This window comes from Mus caroli, unplaced genomic scaffold (genome assembly GCF_978045245.1).
Source record: "Mus caroli unplaced genomic scaffold, Mus_caroli_1 scaffold_19, whole genome shotgun sequence".
Lineage (NCBI taxonomy): Eukaryota > Metazoa > Chordata > Mammalia > Rodentia > Muridae > Mus > Mus caroli.
The window spans coordinates 76,102,318-76,128,097 of record NW_028227274.1 but is presented as its reverse complement, the minus strand read 5'-3'; the positions used below and the strand labels follow the sequence as shown (position 1 = coordinate 76,128,097).

At 45.4% G+C, this 25,780-nt stretch overlaps 1 protein-coding gene across 3 annotated transcripts in view; it reads right to left on the bottom strand.

The window, feature by feature from the left end:
* The window catches only part of Epg5 (ectopic P-granules 5 autophagy tethering factor), a 95,339-nt gene extending 70,735 nt beyond the window's left edge, over positions 1-24,604 (bottom strand). For all 3 annotated transcript variants that reach the window (XR_015046075.1, XM_085833601.1, XM_085833602.1), the window contains exons 1-11: positions 24,488-24,604; positions 14,124-15,032; positions 12,124-12,367; positions 9,116-9,252; positions 8,550-8,657; positions 7,436-7,509; positions 5,346-5,451; positions 3,742-3,856; positions 3,233-3,383; positions 2,016-2,171; positions 298-455 (exon numbers count right to left, since the gene is read on the bottom strand). Coding sequence is in view for 2 of the 3 variants with exons in the window: in XM_085833601.1 (XP_085689727.1) it covers positions 298-455; positions 2,016-2,171; positions 3,233-3,383; positions 3,742-3,856; positions 5,346-5,451; positions 7,436-7,509; positions 8,550-8,657; positions 9,116-9,252; positions 12,124-12,367; positions 14,124-15,032; positions 24,488-24,547 (2,218 nt within the window). In the remaining variant the exon portion in view is untranslated. The remainder of the gene's footprint in view (positions 1-297; positions 456-2,015; positions 2,172-3,232; positions 3,384-3,741; positions 3,857-5,345; positions 5,452-7,435; positions 7,510-8,549; positions 8,658-9,115; positions 9,253-12,123; positions 12,368-14,123; positions 15,033-24,487) is intronic.
* Between the last annotated feature and the right edge of the window lie 1,176 nt (positions 24,605-25,780).

Genomic DNA, 25,780 nt, shown 5'->3' with positions numbered 1-25,780 from the left:
TCAGTGGAACAGCTGGGCATGGGTCTTAACAGACTTCAAGACAGCTAACGAGGTTGTTGATCTGACTAGAATTTTACACATGCAAAAAAAGTGATTCATCACAGTAGATCACTGTGCTTACTGCACAGCCTTGGACCCGAGGGATCCGGACTGGAGATAGGCCACCTTCCATCTAACTAACGGACCAGTGAAGCCGTCCCCTGAATGTCAACATCATCATACCACACATAATGCTTCCAACAGCACGACTAACACTGCCCGTGACGCACACAGAGAGACAGCACCCTGGTCAGGTACCTTGGAGGTGCCTCTTGCACTCGGCCGGCTGTAGGGAGGCACAGAGTCGCTGCAGGTCCTCACTCTCCACCTGATGCATGAGGTACAAGAGCTTCCAGAGCATCTGGACCGACAGCGTGCCGAAGGGCATCTCAGACATGAACAGCCAAATGCCGAGTCTGCACACAATCAACAGCAACAGGGAAAGTTGATGCATTAGCAGGCCTCGCCACACTAAGGAAGTGGAGGCAGACCAGCGAGCGCTCACTCTACCACTTTTCTAACAAGCATCTGGAGAGAGGTATGCTTTGCCATAGATGCTCTGTACCGAGAGAATTTGAGATTTGGGGAAATTTTATTATTTTGGATATTTGCACATATATAATAGTATGTACCACGGAAGAGACTAAGTCTAAACATGAAAGCCTGATGCCTGATTCCCAACAGCCGAGATATGGATCTAGATGTTCACTAATCGGTGACTAGAAAAAGGAAACGTGTACAGACATGCAGTGTAATTGTATTCAGTAGAATGAGGGCTATTTAGAGAGAGGAAACAGGCCAGTCAAAAGGGAGAAAGACAGACAAAGAGGTAGAAGGGAGCAAGACACCAGACTTACATGGGGATGTTCTGTGTATACTGTATCTACATGGATGTAATGATGATGTTATACAGTGTTTTTATTGTGCCTGTGTGCACATCACATGAGGTCAAATGTAGAGTTTTCTACACGTAACATAATATTAGCACAAAAGTTTCTAATTCTTGCTGGGCAGTGGTGGCACACGCTTTTAATCCCAGCACTCCAGAGGAAGAGGTAGGGGTGCATCTGCGAGTTCAAGGCCAGCCTGGTCTACCAAGCGAGCTCCAGGACAGCCAAGGCTGTTACACAGAGGCACCCTATCTTGAAAAACACAAACAAGAGAGAAGCTTCTAACTCCTGAGCCTGCTGTGCTACAGGGTTTAATCTGCACATCCCATCAATTTATTCCATTCTTACAAAAACAAACGCAACATTATCATCATAAATTTACCCATGAGACCTCTCAGGCATATGGAGAATATTAAGAACAACTGCTGGGTCTTGAACCAAAGATCCTTTTTAGGACCAGAATGAGAGAGAAGCTATCTCAGTCAGGGTTACTATTGCTGTGATGAAACACCATGAACCAACGTAACTTGGGGAGGAAAGGGTTTATTTAGTTTATACATCCACATCACTGTTCATCATCAAAGGAAGTCAGTACAGGAACTCAAGCAAGGCAGGAACCTGAAGGCAGGAGCTGATGCAGAGGTCATGGAAGGGTGCTGCTTACTGGCTTGCTTCCCATGGCTTACTCAGCCTGCTTTTTTATAGAACCCAGGACCAGCAGCCCAGGGATGGAACCACCCACAATGCACTGGGCCCTCCCCATCAACCCTGAAGGCTTGACTATAGTCCAATTTTTTCAGAGGCGTTTTCTCAACTGAGGCTCCTTCCTCTCTGATGACTGTAGTTTGCATCAAGTTAACATAAAACGATCCATCACAGAGGCTGTTTCCAAGATACTGATGTGTGCTGGGTCACAACTAGTTTAAGTACAACACAGATATGGAAACTAAGGCCAAGGTTTTACCCAAGATAAAAAGCTGATGAACTGCACCAAGTCGTCACTCCAGGCCTACTTACGTCAATGACCTTCACGCCAGCCTGGCTTCCCAGGCAGGAAGCTTGCACCAGCGCTTCCCGACCCCTCACCTTTTGGCTTTCAGGACATGGAGGACAGCCCTGAGAAACAGCTCATCAAACTCCACCTGCAGTTTCTCCATGGAGTAGGGCTGCGGTGTTAGCCCTGCGCCTGTGCTGTGGCTCACATACTGAGCCCAGTGGTCACTGACGTAGCCAAGGGTCATCCTGCGTAAGAGGAAAACAACATGGTGCTCTTCAGTCACTCACTCAGCATCACCTTTACATCACACAAGGAGGAGTAACACGCTCAGTACGTACTAACTGTGCTCCTACCATCTGCTAGCAGAGACACTGAGAAACCAATCCTCACGGTAATGGCCTTAGCGGAAGGCAGAAGGACAGGTAAATAAGGAAAATGAATGCCCACAATTTCATGTGTCGGGTTACATTCATGGCTCCCCTCAGCTACGTGAGGACACAGTACAGATACACGTAAGAGGATCTCAGCTTTCTAAGGGACCCCAGGCTTTGAGGGCATCCTATACGTCTTCATAAAGCTGACTAAAATAAATGAATAGAAATCAGTTCACTTTGGAGAACAAAACTGGGCAAGTGAGAGATTTTTTACAGTTTCATGAACTTTCTTTTTAGAGAAGAGGTTGGATTTAAAAAAAAAATATATAGCCTATGTATGTGCTATAGGAAATAATTGAGAAAAAAACCCTGAAGATGTATAAAAGGATATGAGGTGACTTAAAGTAAAGCAGTCCGTAAGCTCAGAACTGTTTCAAGCACTTGCTAATAAAATCACAAACCCATCTTTCACTCAATACAGGAAGTTCTCCCAACTCAAATAGTGACTTATTTAAGACTTTGAAGTGTTTCCAAATATCTTAAGCTACAGGACGATATGGACAGAGGATGGTAGAGGGGCAAAGGCAGTAAGGAATCACTGCCCGTTTGTCACAGTTCAGTCAGTGACAATTCCAAAGAAACACAGGCTGTAGACAAAAAGGGAACAAAGAGTGAAGGCCTGCATCTTCCTTGACCCTTCTCTCCGCAGCAGCTTTGAGAGTCAGAACTCTAAGAATAGTAATTTAATTTAACAAGGCAGCTGAATCTGGGATACTTATCCACATACTTTCACTGGAAACACTTATCAAATCCCTCCTAGGTGACGGGAGAACTACCTCCTTCTATGAGAAGACAGAAGTGTACATCTAGGATCCTCAGTGTTGTGTCTAAGCAAGGCGACGCCAGCACAGGAGTGCCAACAGCAGCACTACCTGATCAAGTATCCAATGCGCTTCACAAACTGCCTGTAGCGGGCTCTGTTAAAGGTGTCTAGTCCCACAGCCAGAAGCTCCACTAATGAGTTTGCAAAAGCAAAAATTTTCATCATCTCTTGGGGCCTTGTTGTTTCAGGTAAATAATCACCTAGAAGTGAAACAGATAAAAAGGAAAAAAATGTAGTTAGTAGACGAAAACACTGAAGAACACAGACGCACGATTCAGTGAGAACGCCAGGAGAGGAGGAGTTAGCCCCACGACTCTTGCTCCAATACCAAAGTCACGTGGGGAGCTTGGAAGAAGGTGCATTCGTGTATTTAAGATAGGTAACCCATGCACTACTGAGCCTTCATTTAAGCATGAGTAAAACAATTATAGACACAGAGAGAGGAGGTGTTGCACAGGTGGACAAAAGACAACCCACCAAAGAAGCAGGACATGGTGCTTCCCGTGTGGAGCCTGCGCCTCTACCATCTTTCAGTTATGACAAGAGAGATTGACTTACCTTTTGCTTTAAACCCAAGAAGATGCTGAAAGAGCTCCTGAAAGGGAAACTGGGACAAAAGGGTGACCAGGTCGTCTTCATTAAGGAGAATCCAACTGGTCTCAGGGTCTTCATCCTAAAGGGAAGATGCCAAGTCATATCAGCCAACCAGAAGAGATCACACTGTAGTCTGTGGTTATAGAAACTAAACCATCTCACAAATCCCAGCGCGGTCCCTACAGACTCCTCCTCAAGGCCAGTGACCTAGTAGCCTTAGATGCACAGCCAAGTTGGAAGTCTTCTGAAATGCAATTCATATGTACCTGGTTCATATCCATAGTTCAGAGCCTGAAACAACACTCATTAAATTTCTATCAGAAAGACTAAAAGCTCTTCTAGAGGCAGGAGGTGGCAGAACAGGCCTTTAATTCCACCATTCAGGAGGCAGAAGGAGGCAGATCTTTGAGTTCAAGACCAGCCTGGTCTACAGAGCAAGTTCTAGGCCAGCCAGGACTACACAAAGAGACTCTGTCTCAACACAAAACAAACAAACAAACAAACAAACAAAAAACCTGACAACCTTACTGTGAGATTCACTGCTCAGACAAAGCAACAAGTAAGGAAACGATCTTATTATACTTGAGGAAGCAGCTAGCATTTGCTGCAGATGCCTCAGGTTCTGCTGTGGGCAAGAAAAAACTGTGAACAAAGTCATTCAGGGAACACCACTGGTTTCTTTTTGAAACAGAGTCTGAAAGTCACCTTAGAAACCAAGCTAACTTGTGTCCCCATATGCACTGCCCTATGTACTGTTTCCACTACAGCTTAGATATGGTTTTGCCCCATGATTCGTGAGTCTGGAGCTTAGTCCCAAGCTTAGTAGTACTGGGAGTTAGTGTGAGACCTTTAAGACATGAGCCCTAGTTAGGGCTCTTAATTATTGATGGTGCTTCCTCTAAAATAAACAAAGGCAAGTTCTCATAAAAGGGCGCTATGAAAAGCTAGCCCTACCCAGATTTGTCTTGAGATGAGATTCTCTGCGTTTTGCCATCTATTATGAAGCCCCACCAGCACCCATGCTATGCTACTTGGCCGGGAGGGGTAGGGGAGGATTCAGCGTCCAAAATTATCATCTCATTAAAACCTTTTTATAAAGCTAACTTAGTAATGCAAAATAGAATAATATCATATATATATATGCTAAACAAGAGCCTCAGAAATGACAGGAGCAATAGTTTTTTACTCTGGCTGAAAATTAGGTCTCCCAGTAGGTCCCAGAACAGTTAGATCTAAGTATGGGCCTGGCAAGCTTTATAACATGCTCAAGTGAGCCTTCTGTGGAACTCATGTTGAGAAGCAAATGACATGAATGAACCATGGTGTCTTCCCTCACAGACTCTTCCAATCCAGCTGACCTCTTAACTGTCTCAAGTACTCGGTCTCTCTGCATTGCTTTTGTTTTTGTTTCCCTTGCTTGTTGCTAGTTTTGTTCAGTTTCTTACTGTCAACCGAGAGCCAAGCACAAATGCAGAATCTATCTCTGAGGTTAGCCACAAAGTGCTTAGAACGATTCCTGGCAAGAAAGAAGAGCTCAGGACAGACTGAAGGAAACCAACACAAGTTACCTCTTCTCCGGCTTCATCTACAAGTGTCCAGTTCCCAGATGCTGGTCCTGAAGATGATGGCTTCCACTCACTGGGCTTCATGTGGCACATAAACTCCGCTCGGTTTCTAAAGACAACAGACATGACTCTGACCATATGAGCACAGGAAGCCCGACACAAGCACTTGTTTGGATCATCTATTCTAAAGAGAAGTCAGGAATCAGCCCAGCTGCCCAGTAGCTTAAATTAGCAAAAATGTAAAAACTAGGCCAAGAATGATATACTTAGCTTTAAACCCTACTACAGAAGGCAGAAGCAGGTTAAAAAAAAAAAAAAAAGGGCAGATTTCTGAATTCAAGGTCAGCCTAGGCTAAAGTAACTAGTTGCAGGCCAGCCTGGGGTATGTAACAAGTTCCAGACCAGCCTGCTCGACATAGTGAGACCCTATTTCAAAAAGAAAGAAAGAAAGAAAGAAAGAAAGAAAGAAAGAAAGAAAGAAAGAAAGAAAGAAAGAAAGAAAGAAAGAAAGAAAGAAAAAAGAAAGAAGAGAAGAGAAGAGAAGAGAAGAGAAGAGAAGAGAAGAGAAGAGAAGAGAAGAGAAGGATTAAAATAAATGGTCAGGTGGTTAAGAGCACTTGCTGCTCTTATTGATGGCCCAAGGTCAGCTCCCACCACTTATGTCAGGCAGCTCACAGGGACCTGTAACCCCAGCTCCATGGGATCCAGTGCCCTCTTTTGGCCCCCACAGGAACCCAAACTCTCACATACACCCCCAACACAGACATATACAAGCACCCATGATTAAAAACAAAAATAAGATTGCATACACTAGCAAGTGTTTGGTGAAAGGACCCTGATATAGCTGTCTCTTGTGAGACTATGCCGGGGTCTAGCAAACACATAAGTGGATGCCCACAGTCAGCTATTGGATGGATCACAGGGCTCCCAATGGAGGAGCTAGAGAAAGTATCCAAGGAGCTAAAGGGATCTGCAACCCTATAGGTGGAACAACATTATGAACTAACCAGTACCCCGGAGCTCTTGACTCTAGCTGTGTATGTATCAAAAGATAGCCTATCGCTGGGAAGAGAGGCCCATTGGACTTGCAAACTTTATATGCCCCAATATAGGGGAATGCCAGGGCCAAAAAATGGGAATGGGTGGGTAGGGAAGTGCGGGGGAGGGTATGGGGGACTTTTGGGATAGCACTGGAAATGTAATTGAGGAATATACGTAATAAAAAAAAAATTTTTTTTTAAATCTTTTTTTAAAAAAATGTATCTTATCAAAACTAAAAAAGACTAGGACCCTGAGCCCTGCAGGAGATGGAAATGTCTGCACCCATCAGTGAAGCAATGAAGAAGTACATTCCCCTCCTCCAGTCCAACCTCTCCTAAACACCCCCCACCCCCACCCCCACCCCCGTTTTGTCTTGGTGTAACCCAGGCTGACCTTGGACTGATGATCCTCCAAACACAGTCTTACAATCCCGGAGCCTCACGATGCCTCGTCTAATCTTCCCTAAACAAAATTTCTGCTCCTTGTTCAAGAACCCTCCACTGGCTCACAGGCCAAGCCTTACCAAGTGTAGACAGTTCGTCTTTAACTTCAAGGCCTTCTCCCCCAGCTCCCACCCCAGTTCCTCACCTCTGTTATCATCACTTGCAGTTACCTCCACCCAAGTCCTCTGCCTCAGCCCACTCACCCAGTGAATCCAACCCACTCTCAGAGCCAACTCCTCCACTGTGGAACTGTGTCTGACTACTCACTCTCTCTGCTCCACTCCTTCTGCAGTACTACAGCTCCACAGCTCCCCCCTGACACTAAGTCTCCTCTAAGAACACACCTTCTCTTCGTCTATGGCATCTTTCACAATCACATGCACGACGAGAGACAAACACACTAAAAGGAGGGCTGAGAAAATGGTTAATAAGCAGCTAGGTTCATCACTTTGGGGCAGAGCCATCACACCTAAAGAAAATCTGCAATGTTACATTCTAGAATGATAACACTTCCCTTAGCAGTTCCCTCTGGATAGGTGCAGCTATGAAAACTAACCCTTGGATAGAAGTATTTCAGTTTCCTATTTCACAAAGCTCTCCCACACTTACTTGACAGGAGACATCAGCAGGGCAAGGGACTGCATAAAATGAAAGACCCCTGAAGGGTTATTCAACACTTTGATCTGAAATCAGAAAATAAAAAAAGTATGCTGTAGAAAACCAGCTCAAGCTGGTTTATACGCATCTAACAACCAAGATGCTAGTCAGAGAACAATGCTCACCCTCACACCTACGCCAAAGCACTAGGCAAAGCTGGAGCAGTTATGTGCGATGCATACCAACTCAGCCCGTGAGCCTCAGACTAAGTGCCGAGGACGAGCAGCTGACAGCAGACACCTACACAGCTGGGAATGGAGGGCAACACTGCTACTGTAAACCAGTAAAAAACAAAACAAAAACAAAACATCCCCCTTCTCTTCAAAATGATTTAGGCTCCATGCCACCAGAGATACTAAAGTTAAGAAACTATGAAGGAATTGAGTTGAGCTTGCAATACATTTTGGTTCCTGCTATCTGAGAAGTTGCTATGAATAATAAAAATGGCCAAAAGGTGCTCAGCAAAAGAGAACCTATAAATCACATGGTCAAACGAGAGTTACTAACAAGCCTAGGACGCTCTGCCATGTTAACAGATTATATTTCATCTGTACCCGTTGTACTGTAGGATAGAAAAGGAAAATTGCCCTGGTAAGATGTCCTGCCCCGATATCTTAACAAATTAAACCCTTGTGAGCCTAGCAAGCTGGGTTACTTCTCAAGTTTTCCAGTTCTGTCCTAATTTCTTCAACCGTGATGGCCCTGAAAGTTCTGACAGTGACTCCTCCACGTCCTCCTGGTTGAAGGGTTTTACTTAGGGAGCTGGAGAGGTGGCTGCTCTTCCAGAGAGAGCTTTGGTTCCCCACATCCAGATCAGGAAGCTCACAACCACTTGGAACCCCAGTTCCAGGGAATCAATGCCTGCTAGCCTCTGCACACACTATATACACGGTGTACATAAACTCATGCAGACACATATAGCATACATGTAATACAAGTAAGTCAATCCTTAAACTTTTATTTAAATAGCACTCATTAGCTTGGGGGTTATATTAGACATTTCCTAAGGAAAACTACGTAATAAAAGCCTTATCCCACCCCCAGCACCAGAAAGTCCCCATCATACCTGTATAAAAGGAACAGCCCACTTCCGAATGCCAGCTGGGCAGCGGAGAATGTGGTTCAGGAGAAAGAAGTGATCCCCAGGACAGCCGACTCTTTGTAACACAGACACCTGAACGACAAAGAACTCATGGGTTCAGACTTGAGAGACTCGTGGACACGGTGTGTCACAGTCAAGTCCACACAATACTCCTAGAGTATCCAGACATAACCCTGTCTGTAATATGCCTAAATTTTCCAAATTCTGACACTTTTCTTCTCATGTTAAATGTGATTAAGTCCATCATCAAACATAATTAGACACTTGGTGAGTCAACAGCCGGTCTTCAAATGTGGCAGACTTCTCTCTGCCATTTCCTCCCGAGTCCAACTCTGACCTCAAAGGCAGAGTTCATTAAAGAGACAGAGTAACAAGACAAATAACTTGTAACCATGTGTCATCAAAGAAAAGTCATTAACTCATTAGCTGAATTGGCTAGAAAAGCTATAGAAGAAAAAATATGAAATAAGAAATGATTCTTAAATTACCCAAGCAATAAACAACATCTATTCTTGTATCTGTTCACTTACCAGCTTCTGCAGCCAGAGCAGGATGTCCTCATGGAACTGGGCATCCTCACTCACTCTCCTGGTGAACATGAACAAGACACTAATGCACTCCTTCAGCTGGCACACATCAGAGGGGATGCTTTCTGTCAGTGTAGGGACTGTAGGGAAGAGAAGATTCAATGAGGCCTTGTAATGGTGCTGGGGAGGGAGACTCTTAGTTTCTCCACTTACAGAAGAGAAACCAAAATGTGTGAAAAACATTTAGTTCAGATAAACACCCAAGGGGGCTGTCCACTTCCTGACGGTGCTTCTGTCGCCGTGTCTTCCACTCTGTGAGGGACGACTCTTCAGACTTAAGTTGTCCCTTGTCAGAGAAGCAACCAATACAAAGTGATGGTGACAAGGGGTAGGCAGGGTTGTGGCTCTAACAAGCACGGCATGCAGTCCTTAGGCCTTTGGGACGATTGCTGGAGAAACACAGAAGGGTTTGGAGCTACAGGATAAACAAGTCTCTAACTGACACAAGCAGAGCCTAATGGGCCATTCTGCTGGGCGTTTGGAAGACCAGGGTGTTAAGAGAGTGAAGAGAGACAGTGAAGGCCTGGCTCAGTAAGTGTTTAAGAGCTGAACAACGACTCTCCTGGGAACTGGGGACAGAGGTCATTCCTGTGATATTCTGGCCCATTCTGTCCATGTTCTGAAGACCTGAATGAGACTGGATTCAAAAATGATAGTTTGTTTGGTGGAGAGACTCTCAACCCCGGCATGCTCTGTGCACTGAGGTGTGGTCAGTGTGCTGTGGGCAACTGTGCCAAGCTAAATTTCAGGCTAACAGAATCAGTGCCACTGTCCACACAGTCCTGGTTTTGTAGGAATGCCACGTGAGGCAGCGGTGAGGAGGGGAGCGTGGGGTCCCCCTCAGGGTCCTGAGAGCCACTGAGTAAGGCAGCCAGAAGGAGCTGCAAGGCCAGCAAGCAGCGCTGGGGAGGGACATAGAGCCTAAGTTTCAGTGAAGACCTCAGGACCCTGAAGAAGCCAGGACCACGGGGCCTCCACCAAGGAGAGCTGCAGGCACAGAGCAGGCGGAGCCAGCCCAATACAGAAACCGAGGGCTGTAGGCAGTCCAGCTAGACAAACAGGGCAGCCCACAGGTCTCGGAGCCCGGATGATTCTTCCTCAAGCCCCCAGATGCCTAGGCATAGAGCAAGGAGAGTTGATGCTTACCCTGCTGGTTTTGTTAGGACGAGGCCCTGAACCTTGCAGCTAGAGCCTACAGCCTCAATCAGGCCGTAGCTCCCTGCAGCTCTGCCTGGTCCACATTTCAGTTTACGATCCCTGGCTCCTCGCTGCTCTTGGTCACACACACTATACCAGACTGATTCCCCACGACTCTAAAATGTTACAATTTTTCTTTTGCTCTCAGGACTGTTATAAAGACTTCACAAGGGGATTTTGCTCAGAAAAGTCTGAAGAGTCTCCTCTAGCCATCCCTGTCATTCTCATTCATTCTCATTCTCTCTCTCTACACACACACACACACACTCACACACACACTCATCTCCCCATCTCATTCATTCTCATTCTCTCTCTCTCTCTCTCCACATACACACACACACACACATACACACACTCATCTCCCCGTCTCTCTCTTATTCTCTTTTGTTGTTTGGCTTGATTTTTTGTTGTCTCACTCTGTCTAGACCTAGAACTATCCTAGAACTCACTTTGTAGACCAGGCTGGACTAAAACCGCCTGCCTCTGCCTCTTAAGTATGAGTGCTGGGACTAAAGACGTGCACCACTATGTCTGCCTTTATTCTCTTTTTTCCTTTTTTTTTTTTTTTTTTCTGAGAGCAAAATCAAGACAGCATGCTCTTGAAACTGCATTAGGTGAGCTGAGAGCAATGCTGTTAAAGACTGTGGGGACTTCTGAAGTTGAACGGAGTGCATAGTGAGATGCCCAAGGCCAAGAGCAAAATGGGTGGTTTGCATGTGAGATGTTCCCTAATCTACTCAAGACTCAGTGCCCAGCTGATGGTGATTTGTGGAAGGTCGTAGACCTGCAGGGAGCGGAGCCTCATTACAGTGGGCCTCTGGGGGTTGGTTTTAAGGTTTTACATCCTGAACAAGGTCTGTATGTGCACCGCATGCCTGGTGACAGGTGCTTATATCCTGCCATCCTGCCCTGCCATGATGAAAATAAATTCCTCCCCTCTCCCACAATGATTCCCACAAAGTCCTAGCAGTATGTCAGACAGTTGGTCTAAAGAAGAACTCTGTTGGCTGACTGCTTAGCTTAACATGCATAAGAGAAACTGAGAATGTGGCTCCGGGAGAGAGCAAGCAACTACAATGAAAAAAGTTACAATTTCTACTTCAGTTAAAAATTTCAAGAAAACAAGAAATTGAGCAAACCAAAAAAAAAAAAAAAAAAAGTACAAGAAACAGGGAAATGAAAAGGTATTCTGGGGCCTGGAGAGCTTGCTCAGTGGTTAGAGCACTTGATCTTGCAGAGAACCCACCAGGGTTTGATTCCCAGCACCCACATGGCAGCTTACAACCATCCATAACTCAAGCCAAGGGACCCAACTCCATCTTCTGAACTCCGCAAGGAACCAGGCACGTGGTACACTGATAGACATGGAGGTAGAACATTCAAACACATAAAATAAAATAAGTTAATCTAATAGTAACAATAGTAAAAATGATAAACTTTTTAAAAAGAAAAAGATAGGGTCTCCTAATGGTTAGTTTGGGGATCAAACCCCTTGGGCCACAACTTAGCAAAGGCAAAGAGAGGCGGGTTTCTGGCCTCCTGAAGGAAGGAAACTGCCAGCCATGGGGAAGGAGGCCTCGCGCTCCTCAAGGATGGTCAGTAAACAGACCTGACCCTACACTGCTACTGAGGGGGCAAGGAGAAATACAGTGACACAGTGAGACCTGTCAGGACCTGGCCAACTCAGTCAGGCCAGTGCCCTCAACTGTTTCCCACATTCAAGTGTAAGAGGGAAGCTGTCACTGCTTACGTACCTTGGTCTGCCTGATAAACTGCTAAAGATCTCAGAGCAGCTGAGCTATTGAGCAGTGTGAAGATGTAGGACTCCACTTGCAACCTCGAGAGCACAGAAGTGTACGAATGGAGGGTCAGGGTCTGGTGGAGGTGCTCACATTTGGCATCAAACAGCTTCTTCAGTTCACCCAGGACATTTTCATTCATCTCTACCCTCTGGTAGTGGTGATGACCATAAACTTTCACTTGATCTGCACAGATGCCCTAGAGGAAATGAGATGAAATGAGAGACCATCTGCATCTGATGCAGTCGGGCAGCAGGTGGGAGACTTGCAGGCTCTGGCACTATTTCAAAGAGCCTAGACCAGAGCGGGGGCCAACACTGTACATATAAAACACTACTAGCAAATAATGGCCAGTGTCAGAGAACACTGCCAGTTGTGAATAGATGGTGGGTTCTGAAAAGAGTGACCCTACAGAGCTGGAGATGTGGCTCAGTGGTAAAGAGCACTGGCTACTCTTCCAAAGGATCCTGGTTCAATTCCCAGCACCCACATGGCAAGTCTGTACTCTAGTTCCAGATGATCCAACACTTTCACACAGAAAGGCAGGCAAAACACCAATGTACATAAAATAAACAAATCATTAAAAAAAAAAATGACTCGGCTAGAGAGATGGCTCAGCGGTAAAGAACACTGACTGCTCTTTTGAAGGGCCTGAGTTCAAATCTCAGCAACCACATGGTGGCTCACAACCATCTGTAATGAGATCTGATGTCCTCTTCTGGGTGTCTGAGGACAGCTACAGTGTGCTTAGATATAATAATAAATAAATCTTTAAAAAAAAATGACTCTACGACGTCAGTGTAGAACAGTAACATGTATCCCTAAAACTCTCACAACTGGTATTTTACTTTCTATGCTAAGAACACCAAGGCCAATGTGCCATTCCCTCAACTCCACAGTAGCCCAAAGTATCTCTAGATCTATCTCATTCTCTGTTCAAAAGGAATCCTTCTCCTCGATATTAATTCCTCCCACCATACTCTATCCTTCCTTCCTTTTTAGATTTTATGTGTATGACTGCTCCCTCTGCGTAGTATGTGTGTGCACCCCCTTGCGTGCCTGGTTGCCCATGGAGGTCAGCAGAGGGCAGGGGACCCCCTGGAACTATAGTTATTAGTTACAAGCTGCCACACACATGCTGGGATGGAACCAGGGTCTTCTGCAAGAGCAACCTGAGCTCCTATTTATTTCTCCATTGAGCTTTTTCTCCACCTCCCCTTCTTTTTCAATATTTCCAATGTGCCTCTTACCACAGAATCTACAAGAAGATACACAAGGCACTGTACAAATGAGAGGTGGGGCCAGCAGATCACATGTGTCAGCAGTAGCTCCTCCAGCTTCCCCTCAATGGCAGACTTATCAAAAGTGGCCTTCTCTTCCTCGCCATTCCTCCTAGGTCCTTTGGAAATGGTGGCTCTGGCCTCCTGGGAGCGGGGTTACAGCTAATGGACTCTCTTTATCACTCCCCAACCAGTACACTCTCGACTGACTGCACACTCGTGGCATTATGCCAAAATCTAAACCTAATAGTCTAAGGGCTGAATTTTACCTTGAGATATGGTTTGCTGGCTTGAACTCTGTAATATATGTATCTGCATGTATTTGTGTTTAGTTAGTTGCCCACACTGCCAGTTAGCATCCTTCATACAAAAATCCAGATTCCTGCTTCTCTGAGAAAAGCTGAGATGTAGCAATCCCCTACTCCTCACAATCATAAAAGTGTCAACTAGATGTCGAGGGCTGCCGTCCCTCCAGACTAGGCACGTGCTTCTCCACTGAGCCACGCCCTACTCTGCCCCTCACCTCCATGTTATGTGCCTGCTCCTGTGGCCATTTGACCATGTGATCCCTGGACAGATGAAGCCAGGGCCAGTGTAAGTTTAACACACAGACCAATGCCTAGACAGCGCCATGGGAAAGGCAGCTCAGAAGCTTGACGCACACAGTGGAGATACCTGTACGGCCATCTGCTCATCCTTAAAGTGCCACAGTCGACTTTTGGCACTGTGGCAGTCAGACATCAGAGTGAGCAGCTCAGCTTCAGCCAACAGCAACTGCTTCCTGCACCGTGAGTAATTCAAAAGCAGCTCATAAAACTCGTGTCTGTCCTGATGAGCAACGCTATCGAATTCTTCTACATATGACGCGACATTTTCCAGCCATGAGCCAGGCTCCAAGAGTTTGAGCTGCTCTTTAGTGAAGGGTGCCACTTCTGGTTGAGACGGGAGTTCTGGGTAGAGTCGCTCACTACGGAGCAATGGCTTCACTGCCACCAGAGCTGGTACTTCAGCAATTTCAGCTGGCAACTCAGGATATAGTTTCTTCACTCTTGGTGGCTGAGGAACTTCTTTGGCTTCATAAGAACTGTGCAAGCTAACATTCTGAAAGACCTCTGAACAGCCAAGCGCGGCTTCATCTTGCTTCCTAGTCGGATGTTCTCTGGCATGTGAGCCCTCCACTGCCTGCTGAGTGCTCTCTGGAGGCCCACACTGGATGGGTGTGTGGTCCTCTACTTCTGTGAAGTTCTTGCAAGGTTCACCTTTAGCTGTAACGTTGTCTCCAGGGTCCACCTTCAACTCCATTTCATCATCTCCATCACCGGCTGTGACCTCTCCCCTTTCTTTTAGGTCCTCTGTGTCCTGTATCGGGGGACCTTCATCCCCTATAGTCAAGGAGGTGAGCGGTATATCAAACATCTCACTTTCATTCCATCCGCACACATCACTGTGGAGCTGAGGGTCAGCAGACGCCTTCAGGTCATCGCCTTTGAGTTCAGAAGCTGGAAACAGGCTTTCCTGCTCTCTACAGGTCTCTGGCAGGGGAACTGCATCACAAGTCTGAAGGGCTTCATGCTTCTTCTTTTCCTACAAGCAAGGTAGAAAATATAACAAGAGCTAGTGGTTTCAGCATGAAGAGTTTTTAAGCTATACATAAATATCTAAACTTTTACAATGAGGGCTCTTTCCCTAGCTCACAGACTCCCTTCCTTCCTTCCTTCCTTCCTTCCTTCCTTCCTTCCTTCCTTCCTTCCTTCCTTCCTTAATAAGCTATCTCTTTCCATTTCAGGCCTCACGTAAACGACAGTGCATTTTCTCTCTCGCTCCTGGCAGTTGCCAGGATTGTCACCTAATCTGCCATTTAAACTCTTAAACTCTAATAAAACTGCCCTTGAGTTTTTGAGTCCAGTTCTAAATGTATTCATAAGAGAACCTCGATTTCCTCAGTAACACGTGGCAACCATGAACAGACTCCAAAGCACCACCTCTGAAGACTAAAGTGCTAAGCTCAGCCACCATGTTGTCAGCAGCCAACCCGCAAGCTCCCAGGCCTGTTGACCACCTATGATGTGGGCTGCACCCAGCGAATCAACCTCCCACTGCCTTTACTGTATTACCCTATAAAGGAGCCATGCTTGGACTATGACCATAACTGAACATACTCAGAAATTGTACTTTAAAATGGAATGCATTTACGGGACGTAAGGCATCCTCCCAACGGTGCCTCCTCCTCTTCCCTATGAGTCTGTGAAAGTTTCCTAATAAGTAACTACGCATGACAGTGAGGATCTGAGTGACAGCAAATTCAAAACCATGCACACACTGGATTTGCAAACACCAGTAACAGTCGAGGGAATTTCTGCCATTAAGAAGAAGCATCCCTCACTCACTGGGGCAAAAGTTTCCTTGAGGACACTAATCCAACCAAGGGAAATCCCCAACTATAAATATGTAAATGGATCTGAAAAGAGAAATCCTGACGTAGAAATGGAACACAGGAATCCCAGCTTCAAAACAATGTGCTGGGCATCCTCAACAGCACACAGAGGCTGCTGCTACTGAGCCTGAAGGTGACAAGATGACATCCTGAGCTGGCCACAAAACTCAGCAATGTTATCCATGTGGTAACGTTTTTTCAGGTATGAAAGATGCAAGAATTTTGAGGTCATGGAGAGTTGTATCATGGTGCCAACATATAACAGGGACAAAACCCCTGAAGGAGAAATGAAAATGACATTGCATGAAGCTGTGTAGGTAAAGCCTCGGGTACACTGGTTACTCCAGCATGTTAGACATGCCAGGGGTTTGGGACATCCATCAAGCAAGCCTACAGACTGGAGCTGGCCAAAGAATAAGGTCGCATGCACTATAAATGATGAGCTGGTGGGTCCTCGGAGCTCACTCAGATGGACTCCGATGAGTCATCACAAGCCCAGATGCTGCGTATGTTCCTGTAGACTCTGGGGTTTGATCTGATGGCACATATCTAACTTTGGACCAACCAATCTTTCCTTGGACCTATGCCCTCTTTCCTCTGTATTGGAATGGGAATGTTTACCATTACATACATACACACACATACATACACACATACATATATATATATATATATATATATATACATATATTATAACATGTTTTTGTTTTATACAAGCTCACAGTTAATGGACTATCTGAATTCTCAGGGGATAGTCTAGACTTTGGATTTCTGAATATTGTTCAAAGTGATCAAGACTATGGGGACTTTTAATTGAATTAATACAATTTTACTTATTAGATGACGTGAGCTGATAGGAAGCCAAAGATGAAATGTTGTCGTTTTAAAATGACGTTTTGTTGTCAAGTTGGGAAGAAGTGGGCTTGAGATAGGATAGGAAATCACTGCAGCAGACACAGCACAGCCGGGAGGATTAACTGAGTGCTGTGAATGGGGGCAGTGCCTGTGTGTGCAATAAAGCACAGAACAAACTGCACATCAGCAGTCTCCTGTCTCAGAAGCAACCAGCCGCTGCTGCCGCTGCCGCCACCTCCTGCCACAAGGAGAGCCGCCAGCCTTACTTGTATGACATACAACTCCCTCGAACTGAGACCCAAAACAAAATACTCTCTCGTTCAAGAAAAAAAAAAAATCTAAATTTTCACATTTAACAGATGGCATATAAATCCACCTCATGAAATACTCTATATTTTGTATTGCCCATTTTGAGCGCATTCAATTTGGACATTCACTACTGTAATCTGAAAAGAAAAAGATATCACTATAAGTGACAAATTATGAAACAAAAATGAAGATGGAATGTTTAAATGGATCATCTACCACAGGCTAAGTAAAATGAAAGTGTTTCTCACTGCCACAGACCCACACATGTCTTCATTTTGACCACCATGTTCCCTCTAAACTCAAGAGAAGGCTGTAATAACTCAAGCAACCAAACCAGCAAACCCATAGCATTAGATTATAACATGCAAAAGAAGTACCTGTGAGTCTAAAATAAATACTTACTGAACAAACAAAAAATAAACCCAGTGAGCAGGAAGTGACCATCCTTCTATGCAGAACTGCAATAAACATACAAGGAACAGGAAAACCGGAAAGTCACCATCACCCCCAGTGCTAGCCCATTTTCCATTGTGGCAATAAAATGCTTAAAGCTGGATACTTATATTTATTAACACCACAGTTCAAAAGCATGGTGCTTCATCTGTAAGGACTTCTTGCCCCATGACATCACAGCAGCAAACACTACAGAAACCGGGAAAGATTGTGTGAGACAGGAAGCTGGAGCGAGGAGGTGCCGAGCTCACTCTTGTTAGAACAACTCTGAGAACTACCGGGGTCCTATGTGAACCACGTTAATCCCTTCAGCAGGCATCCATCCCCTAATGCCCTGCTGGGCCCACAGCTCCTCCTGTATCGCTGTACTGGGAAGCAACTTTTGAACATATGACTTCCTCCTTGGGGGATATATTTAAACCACAGTGACAGTGATGCCACGGGCATGACAAATGTTACAGTGACTAAGCCAGAACCTGAGCAAAAGCAAAACAAACAGTCTCAAGTATTTCATAATTACAAAAGAAAAAATAGTGAGTTTCAATGGAGAATCCTGGCAAACACACCATAACCAAATAACCAAGCCAGCATTGTCAGGAAAGCATTCCTCAGCAAACATCTCCTGATACAATGTTCCAAGAGAGGCCAGTCTCAGCAAACATCCCCTGATACAATGTTCCAAGAGAGGCCAGTTTCAGCAAACATCCCCTGATACAATGTTCCAAGAGAGGCAGCGTTTCAGTGGTGGCCTTCTAGCAATACATAACCTCAATTTACTACGTGAAACTGCCAGCTGAAACTCAAACAACCTACAAAGTAACTCTGTCATAGAGCCGGAAGAAAAGGGGACAGTGAGCTGCCGACAGAGGAAGAAGGAAACTACAGATGTGTTAACTGCACTAACTTGGGATTCCATAATGGATCCTGGAACAAAAAAAGTAAAAATTATTTTAGGGAGAAAACTTGAAATGCAAATATATTCTATTTTTTAGTTAACATTATTATACCCAAGTTAATTTACTGGTTTTGATAAGCCCTTCTGTGGCACAGAAGACATAGTTATGTAATTGGATAATTAATGAGCATAGATAAATGGATAATTAAGGGCATAGATAGATAGATAGATATCCTAGCACTGAGAGGCAGAGGCAGGTGAAGGACCACAAACTCAAGGCCAGTCAGACCCTGTCTCGAAAGAAAGGTGACTGGGAGCCAGGCCTGGTGGAGTACACCCTTAACCCAGCAGTCAGAAAGCAGTGGCTTTCTGTGAGTTCCAGGCTAGTGCTACAGAGTGAGACCCTGTCTTAAATAAAAAATTAAAAAAGATGAGACTGGAGAGATGGCTCAGTGGTAAGAGCACTGACTGCTCTTCCAGAGGACCTGAGTTCAATTCCCAGAAACCACATGGTGGCTCACAACCATCTGCAATGGGATCTGATGTCCTCTTCTGGTGTGTCTGAAGATAGCAACAGTGCACTCACATACATAAAATAAATAATTTTAAAAAAATAACTATTGGATGGGTGAAGGGTAAATATGATCAAAGCATGTTACATGCATGTTTGAAAACATCACATTATTTTGTACAATCAATAATACTAATGTGGCCGGGCGGTGGTGGCGCACGCCTTTAATCCCAGCACTTGGGAGGCAGAGGCAGGCGGATTTCTGAGTTCGAGGCCAACCTGGTCTACAAAGTGAGTTCCAGGACAGCCAGCTATACAGAGAAACCCTGTCTCGAAAAAAAAACAAAAAAAAAAATAATAATAAATAATAATAATACTAATGTGATCGGTGAGTCATCTTTTAAAAAATTAACCCTTACTGTATATGATGGCGTGGCACCGTGCACACCCAGTACTTGGAAACGAAACAGCAGGATGAGGAGCCCAAACCCATCTTCAGGTACAGAGATTCCAAGTCACCCGGCTACATGAGGCCCTATCTCAGCACCACAATGAAAGCAAGCGACCGCACAAACAATTATATTTATGGTCTTAAAAGAACATGTCTGAGCTGTCGAGACGGCTTGGCAGGTAAAGGGGCTTGTTGCAAAAGCCTAATGGCCTGAGTTCAACTCACAAAGGTGGAAAGGCAAAATGCACACTACACATGAAAAGTAACTAGGTAAGAGACAATAGGCCAGGCTGAATTTTTTAAATATGGAAATCTTATTTAAATGGCATTGTAAAAGTGCTATTACGTTAAAGGCTGGGCATGGGGATGCTCTCAACACTCAGGAGGTAAGGCAGACTGCTCTATGTGAGTTCCAGGCCAGGCTGGTCTATACAGCCAGGGACATACGGAGAAATGTGTCTCAAAAAAATTGAAAAAGAAAAAAAAAATGTTGTTACATTCAAACAAACTACACACGGGAATGAAAGTTCATTTTTGGCTGTGAAATTTTAAGCAAGAGAGTCAAACAAATCACCTGTGCTTGCGTATTATTCTTCTCTGAATGCTCAGCCAAAAAATTCTACAGATTAATGGCCAAAACAATAAGCTATTTCAATATGTGTGGAAGAACAGCTAAGCGGTTCTGAAGCAGACCATGAAACTATTACAGCGGCCGACATTCAGGAGCTGCACAAACACCGTCGAGACAAGGTAAGTTTTTTATTATGCTATTATTTATTTATATTTATTATTTTAATTTTAATAAAGTTTATTTGTTTGTGTATGGGTCTTGTGCCTGGTGCTGCAGAGGGTGTCTAGGTACCTGGGACTGTTGTTACAGACTGTTGTGAGCTGCCATGTGGACGCTGGGAACCTAAGTCAGGTCCTCTGAAAGTGCAGCCAGTGTTTTAACCGCTGAGTCATCTCTCCGGCCTCACATAACTCCTCTTAACTGCCGCTCATGTACCCTCTTCCCTGCAAGGAGAACAATTGTCTCTTTTGGGGAATTTGCCTGTGTTTGTGTTCACAATTTACATCATTCTTTCTTAAAACTTGTACGTAATTTCTGGTCTTGGAAATGTTTCTACTCCTGAACCTTGGGCTTGTCACAGTCAAATGCCCTGGAGTGCTGTGGTAAGGCAGAAGAGGGCAAAGCTAAACTAAAGGGCATGGGCTGTGACCAACAGCATCTCCTGGAGACAGAGGTGGGCTGTCCATTTCTGCATGTGCATGTGCACACGACCGTGTGTGTGCTTCTTTAAGCAGTGTGAAAACAGTCATGCAGTGTGTTTCTTCTGAAACACAGGTGGGAGCGTCTACTATGCCTTCCACCTCTCTCTGCATACTCCATTAAGTAAACCTACAACTCCTTTCTTTCCTTAAAAGACAAGGGACTCCTTCATGAATCACTATGGCTCAGTTTTTATATTTTATGCAATGCCTGTTATCAGACTGTTTTAGAACCAGTGTGGTTTATCAACCAAGTGTGTGCCCCACGCTACACATGTGGCATGAAGCCTAGCCTGGGACCAATTAAAAGGAGGGAGAGGTAGGCATACCAGTACAAGTGCCAGATCCAAGTGCTGGAGGCAGCTTTACCAGCTCTCTTTGGGTACAGACTGCCACACAGGTAGAAGGCATTGTGCTTCGGAGGGTGCTCTTTCTGTGAGCGCTGTCCCTGGGGCTGCGAGTCTTTTTAGTGTTGCTCTGATCACCTGCCAACCCTGCTTCCCTCATCCGAGACACGTGGCTGACTTGACCTCTCCCTCCCTCTTCCACTCTTTCCTCAGCTTCCAGGACCCACAGTCTCCGTGAAGGCCGTGGGAGTACAGCCCACCTCACGGACTGCTCATTTCTTGGCGGCTCTGGCCAGCTCCGGCTCCTCCTCCTCCCAACCACTTAGTAATGAAGGGCAGTTGGTTCTGACCACTTCTTTAACTTACTGATCTATTATTAATATATGTGTGTGCACACATGCATGTGCATTCTGTGTGTCTGTGAGAGAGAGAGAGACAGGGTGGGGCAGGGGAGATGGAACATATGGGTGGAGGTCAGAGGACAACTTCCTGGATCTGGTTCTTTCCTTGCCCCTTTCTTTGTGCTCCGGGATTTGATCTCAGGTCACCAGGCTGGCACATATATCCCCTTACCTACTGAGCCATCCTACCACCCTTCTTACTAAGGCATTAATCCAAGAATGAGACGATTTAGCTTCTGGCTTCAACGCCCTCAGTAGGGCTACTGTTTCAGTGTCGGGGACAGAACCCAGGGTGTTTCACATGCTATACAAATGCCCTCCACCCTGTACCCTCCATGAGGGGCTATGTCTGCCCTCTATCTCTGCATCCTCCAGTTCTCTGCCATCTGAAGCTATGTGTTAATTACTGGCAAATTGTCATCTCAGCCTCAGGCTAAGTCCAGAAAACTAGATTCACATACCCAACCCTACACAATATCTCTATGCTACTAACAAACTTTTATTTCAAAACTTACACAGCCCTAGCTTCCACCAACCCTGAGGCCTACAGCAGATTTCCCTCTTCACTATAACCCAACCAACTAATGTCCCACGGGTACTTTTTTTTTTTTTAATTATTTATGACTTTCTTGGATTAACTACAAAACCTTAATGAAACTGTTGCCACACTAGAATGTGGTATTCTGGCTCACATAAATCTGTGTTCCGAGGCCACAGTCACTAACATTTGGCTCCGGAATGAATCTCCTACTCCCTCTGAAATCTGAGCTGTTTTCACATTAATACCTGGTACTTTCTTTTCAACCACGCAAGCGCAGAGTTTCCCGAGAAGCCTAAGTCAGATCCTACCCTCCTCTGCTCAAGCCCACACAAACTCTAAAGTCACAGGGAGGAAAGGCTAACCTCCTTACCGGGCCTGCCTTTCTGACCACTCCGCTTCTGCCCACTCGCCCCACCCTAGCCTCACTGCCCCTTTGCAATTTCAAGGACGGAACACACTGGCTTTCAGTCTGTTAACCCCTCCAGTCTACAGCACCTTCACTTATCAGTCTCCTTAACAGGGGTGGGAGAGGACAAATGCCTTTAATTGCAGCACTTGGGAGGCAGAGGCATGCAGAGTTCAAGGCCAGCCTGATCTACATAGTGAGTTCCAGGACAGCCAGAGTTGACAGTTTGTCTCAAACTGAGAGTTTGTCTCAAAATAAACAAAACCAAACAAAAACAAAAAAGTCCCCCTGAATAAGGACTGCACTGCCCAACTATTTGAAACTGCAACCGGTCCAAGCCTCTCACAAGTACTGCAAAACTCTACCACCGCTGTTCTTTAGCCTCGGCACTGCTCTCACCTACTAGCATGTGTCTTAATGTCCATGAGTGCTGTTCAGTTGGGTTTGGTTTGGCTTCTCCTGACTGTAAGCACCACTGAGGCCTAAGGGTTTTCTCCTATATCCCAAACGGATAGAGTCCTTTTGTGGGAAACAATACGTGGCTCTCACAGGCACAAAGGAGGCTTAAATAATAATAATACATTGCACCGCCCAACTTTCTTCCAACAACAACCCATGCCTATTAGAAACAAAGGAGGACAACAACTTCCCCTGCGGGCGGGGGAAGGAGGCCCACCAGCACTGTGGGAAGGGTTAACCAGGAGGCATCCTAACCCACCCCACCAATTACCAGACACACCTGTTGGTTGTTAGAAGTTCCAATTTGATACAATGTTTCTGAGACAGGGTCCGCTCATATAACAACTTGCTAACCTAGAATTCATTATCAACCCCAGCTGGCCTTGAACTCGAGCCTCATCCTTGAGTCAGCTGAGTCTCATTTCCTCGGGTGTCACCATCACTCCGCCTTAACTACAAAACCGATTAAGTCTGCAGAGCAAATCCAAATCCAAGATTCTGTCCTAGTAAACCTACGTTTACTAAGATATATGAAGTCCAGATCCTCAGAATGGGGGGAATTTTTTCTTTAACAGAAGATCAAACTAAAAGAATAAAACCATTATTAGGGCTCTGTCTAGAGTATCCAGTAGTAAATACCAGACACATAACCACAACTTGTCATCCTGGAGTCACCTACCAGGTAGTTAGCACTGAGGAATGTAGGCCAGGTACTGGGACAAATCCAGAAGCCACAGCAACCTCGGCACAACAGCACATGACACCCCACTTCCTGAACTAAAGCCTTGGAATCCATACCACATTACCAACGAAATCCACACACTTCGTTTGCACTCTATTAAGTTTCTATAAATCACCGTTAAAACTCATTCCCAAACACACAAAAAGTTATACTTTAGGCTCAGTAACATCACCAATTCTGAAGAAGGAAATCCCCTATGTATGCCAGTAATATCCCCTTCATTGTTGATTTCAATTCGTGTAAATTCTGTTTTGGATAAGGCAAAGTTGTCTAGTCAGGTGTGGTGGCACACCGAACCTCTGGGAGTTTGAGATATATGGTGAGTTCCAGGCCAGGCAGGGCGACATAATTAAAACCCTATTTAAATATACATAGTTATAGCTACAGATGGGTCTAACCAACACCTTAGGGTAGAATTTAACTTGTTCATCTCAGCAAGTATACAGGAGCAAAGTGAAAAACCCAAAATGCACCTAAAAACAAGTCAACCTAAAACCACACTGACATACAACAATCCAGAAAAAAAAAAATTCAAACCCATCCCTACTGCCTGGATTCTGCCCTGGGATGATTTCTGATTATTCACGCCACACTGTAAACAATCAGAGACACAGGAAATAACACTGTCGCTCTGAATTTTGAAAACGAAGAGGTTTGACATATCGCTGCTATCTACAATCTATACTTCCCAGGCGAAGGACGTCAGGTCTCCGTGCATTTCTAGAACCTGGGAGGGCTCCCATGTTACAGAGGAGAGGCTAGGAAGTGAGAGATGGAGGAAAAAGCTGCCTCAGCGCACGCAGCCAGGCGATGGTGTGGGAAGTAAAGAAAATGAGCAAAAGCCCAGTGAAGTCAGGTCAGGGAGCCGGCCAAGCGGCCCTGACAGCGCGACCCCATGGGACCCCACGGGACCCCACGGGGCGCGCGGCGAGCAGAGGGCTCGCATGGCAGTGACAGCATCCTCACCTTGCCTTTGGTGCGGCTGACCTTGGCCTTGGCCCGGCGGGGCTTCACAGCCTCGGCCATACACCCTGCCTCCGCGACGTCGCGGTCTGTTTCTGTCAAACTCCTGCAATTCACGCAAGCCGCCCAGTTCCGGCCTCCTGGGTGTCACGTGACAAACCCTCCACCACTTGGGCATGGGAGGCGGCAACTGGAGGCCGGACGGGCTGCAACTTGGGTCAAACTAGTAAAGGACTACTTGTACGCGAAAGACAGCCCATTCTGGTTCAGGGCCCGCCCCAGCCCTCTCCCCGCCTCTGGCCACGCCCTGTGAGCCGCAGGGTGAACCTCCGTCTCTGGCCATAGGATGGCACTCAGAGCTCCTCTCTGCCTCCGCAGCTCGCAAAAAGATGTTCTACTTGGACTACTTAGTGCCAGGAGAGGCTTTGGCAATCTGATTTTGATACCTAGCTAACCGGCTCGAGTCAGCCTATATCTACGTCAGGTTTCCGGAAAGAAACATTATGTCCATCCAAAGTGAACTCCTATCTGCTGTTTTGTTGAAGGGGATGATGATTATAGCAGACATCTCGATGTTACTTACTTCACAAATTTGCAGGCTAGATAAGGAACATCTGCTTGAAGAAGACAGACAAAAAGGTAAAAAGAAATGAGACCGGAAAAGTATTCAGTGTACATTCTGCACGCTTTGTTTCAATTGACGATTCCAGCTTTTAATAAAAGAAGAAGAAGAAGAAGAGAGAGAGAGAGAGAGAGAGAGAAAGGAAGGAAGAAAGAAAGAAAGAAAGAAAGAAAGAAAGAAAGAAAGAAAGAAAGAAAGGGAGAAAGGGAGAAAGGGAGAAAGAAAAGAAAAGAAAAGAAAAGAAAAGAAAAGAAAAGAAAAGAAAAGAAAAAGCCGGGCGTGGTGGCGCACGCCTTTAATCCCAGCACTCGGGAGGCAGAGGCAGGCAGATTTCTGAGTTCGAGGCCAGCCTGGTCTACAAAGTGAGTTCCAGGACAGCCAGGGCTACACAGAGAAACCCTGTCTCGAAAAACCAAAAAAAAAAAAAAAAAAAAAAAAAAAAGAAAAGAAAAGAAAGGAAGGAAGCTGGCCTCATCTTTGGACCATGAAATGCCTCTAAAGTACTTTAAAAGGTGTTTATTGTTAGAGTCTGTCAACCCTCCTGAAAGGTCAGCCCTTCTGGTGGGTAAATTCCTTCTCTGATGTGCACCCAGGACTTCCAAGGCAACAGTAGATAGTATCTGATGAATGGAATTAACAAATATGAGTTGTTTTGTTGGGAGGAGGGTGGATAA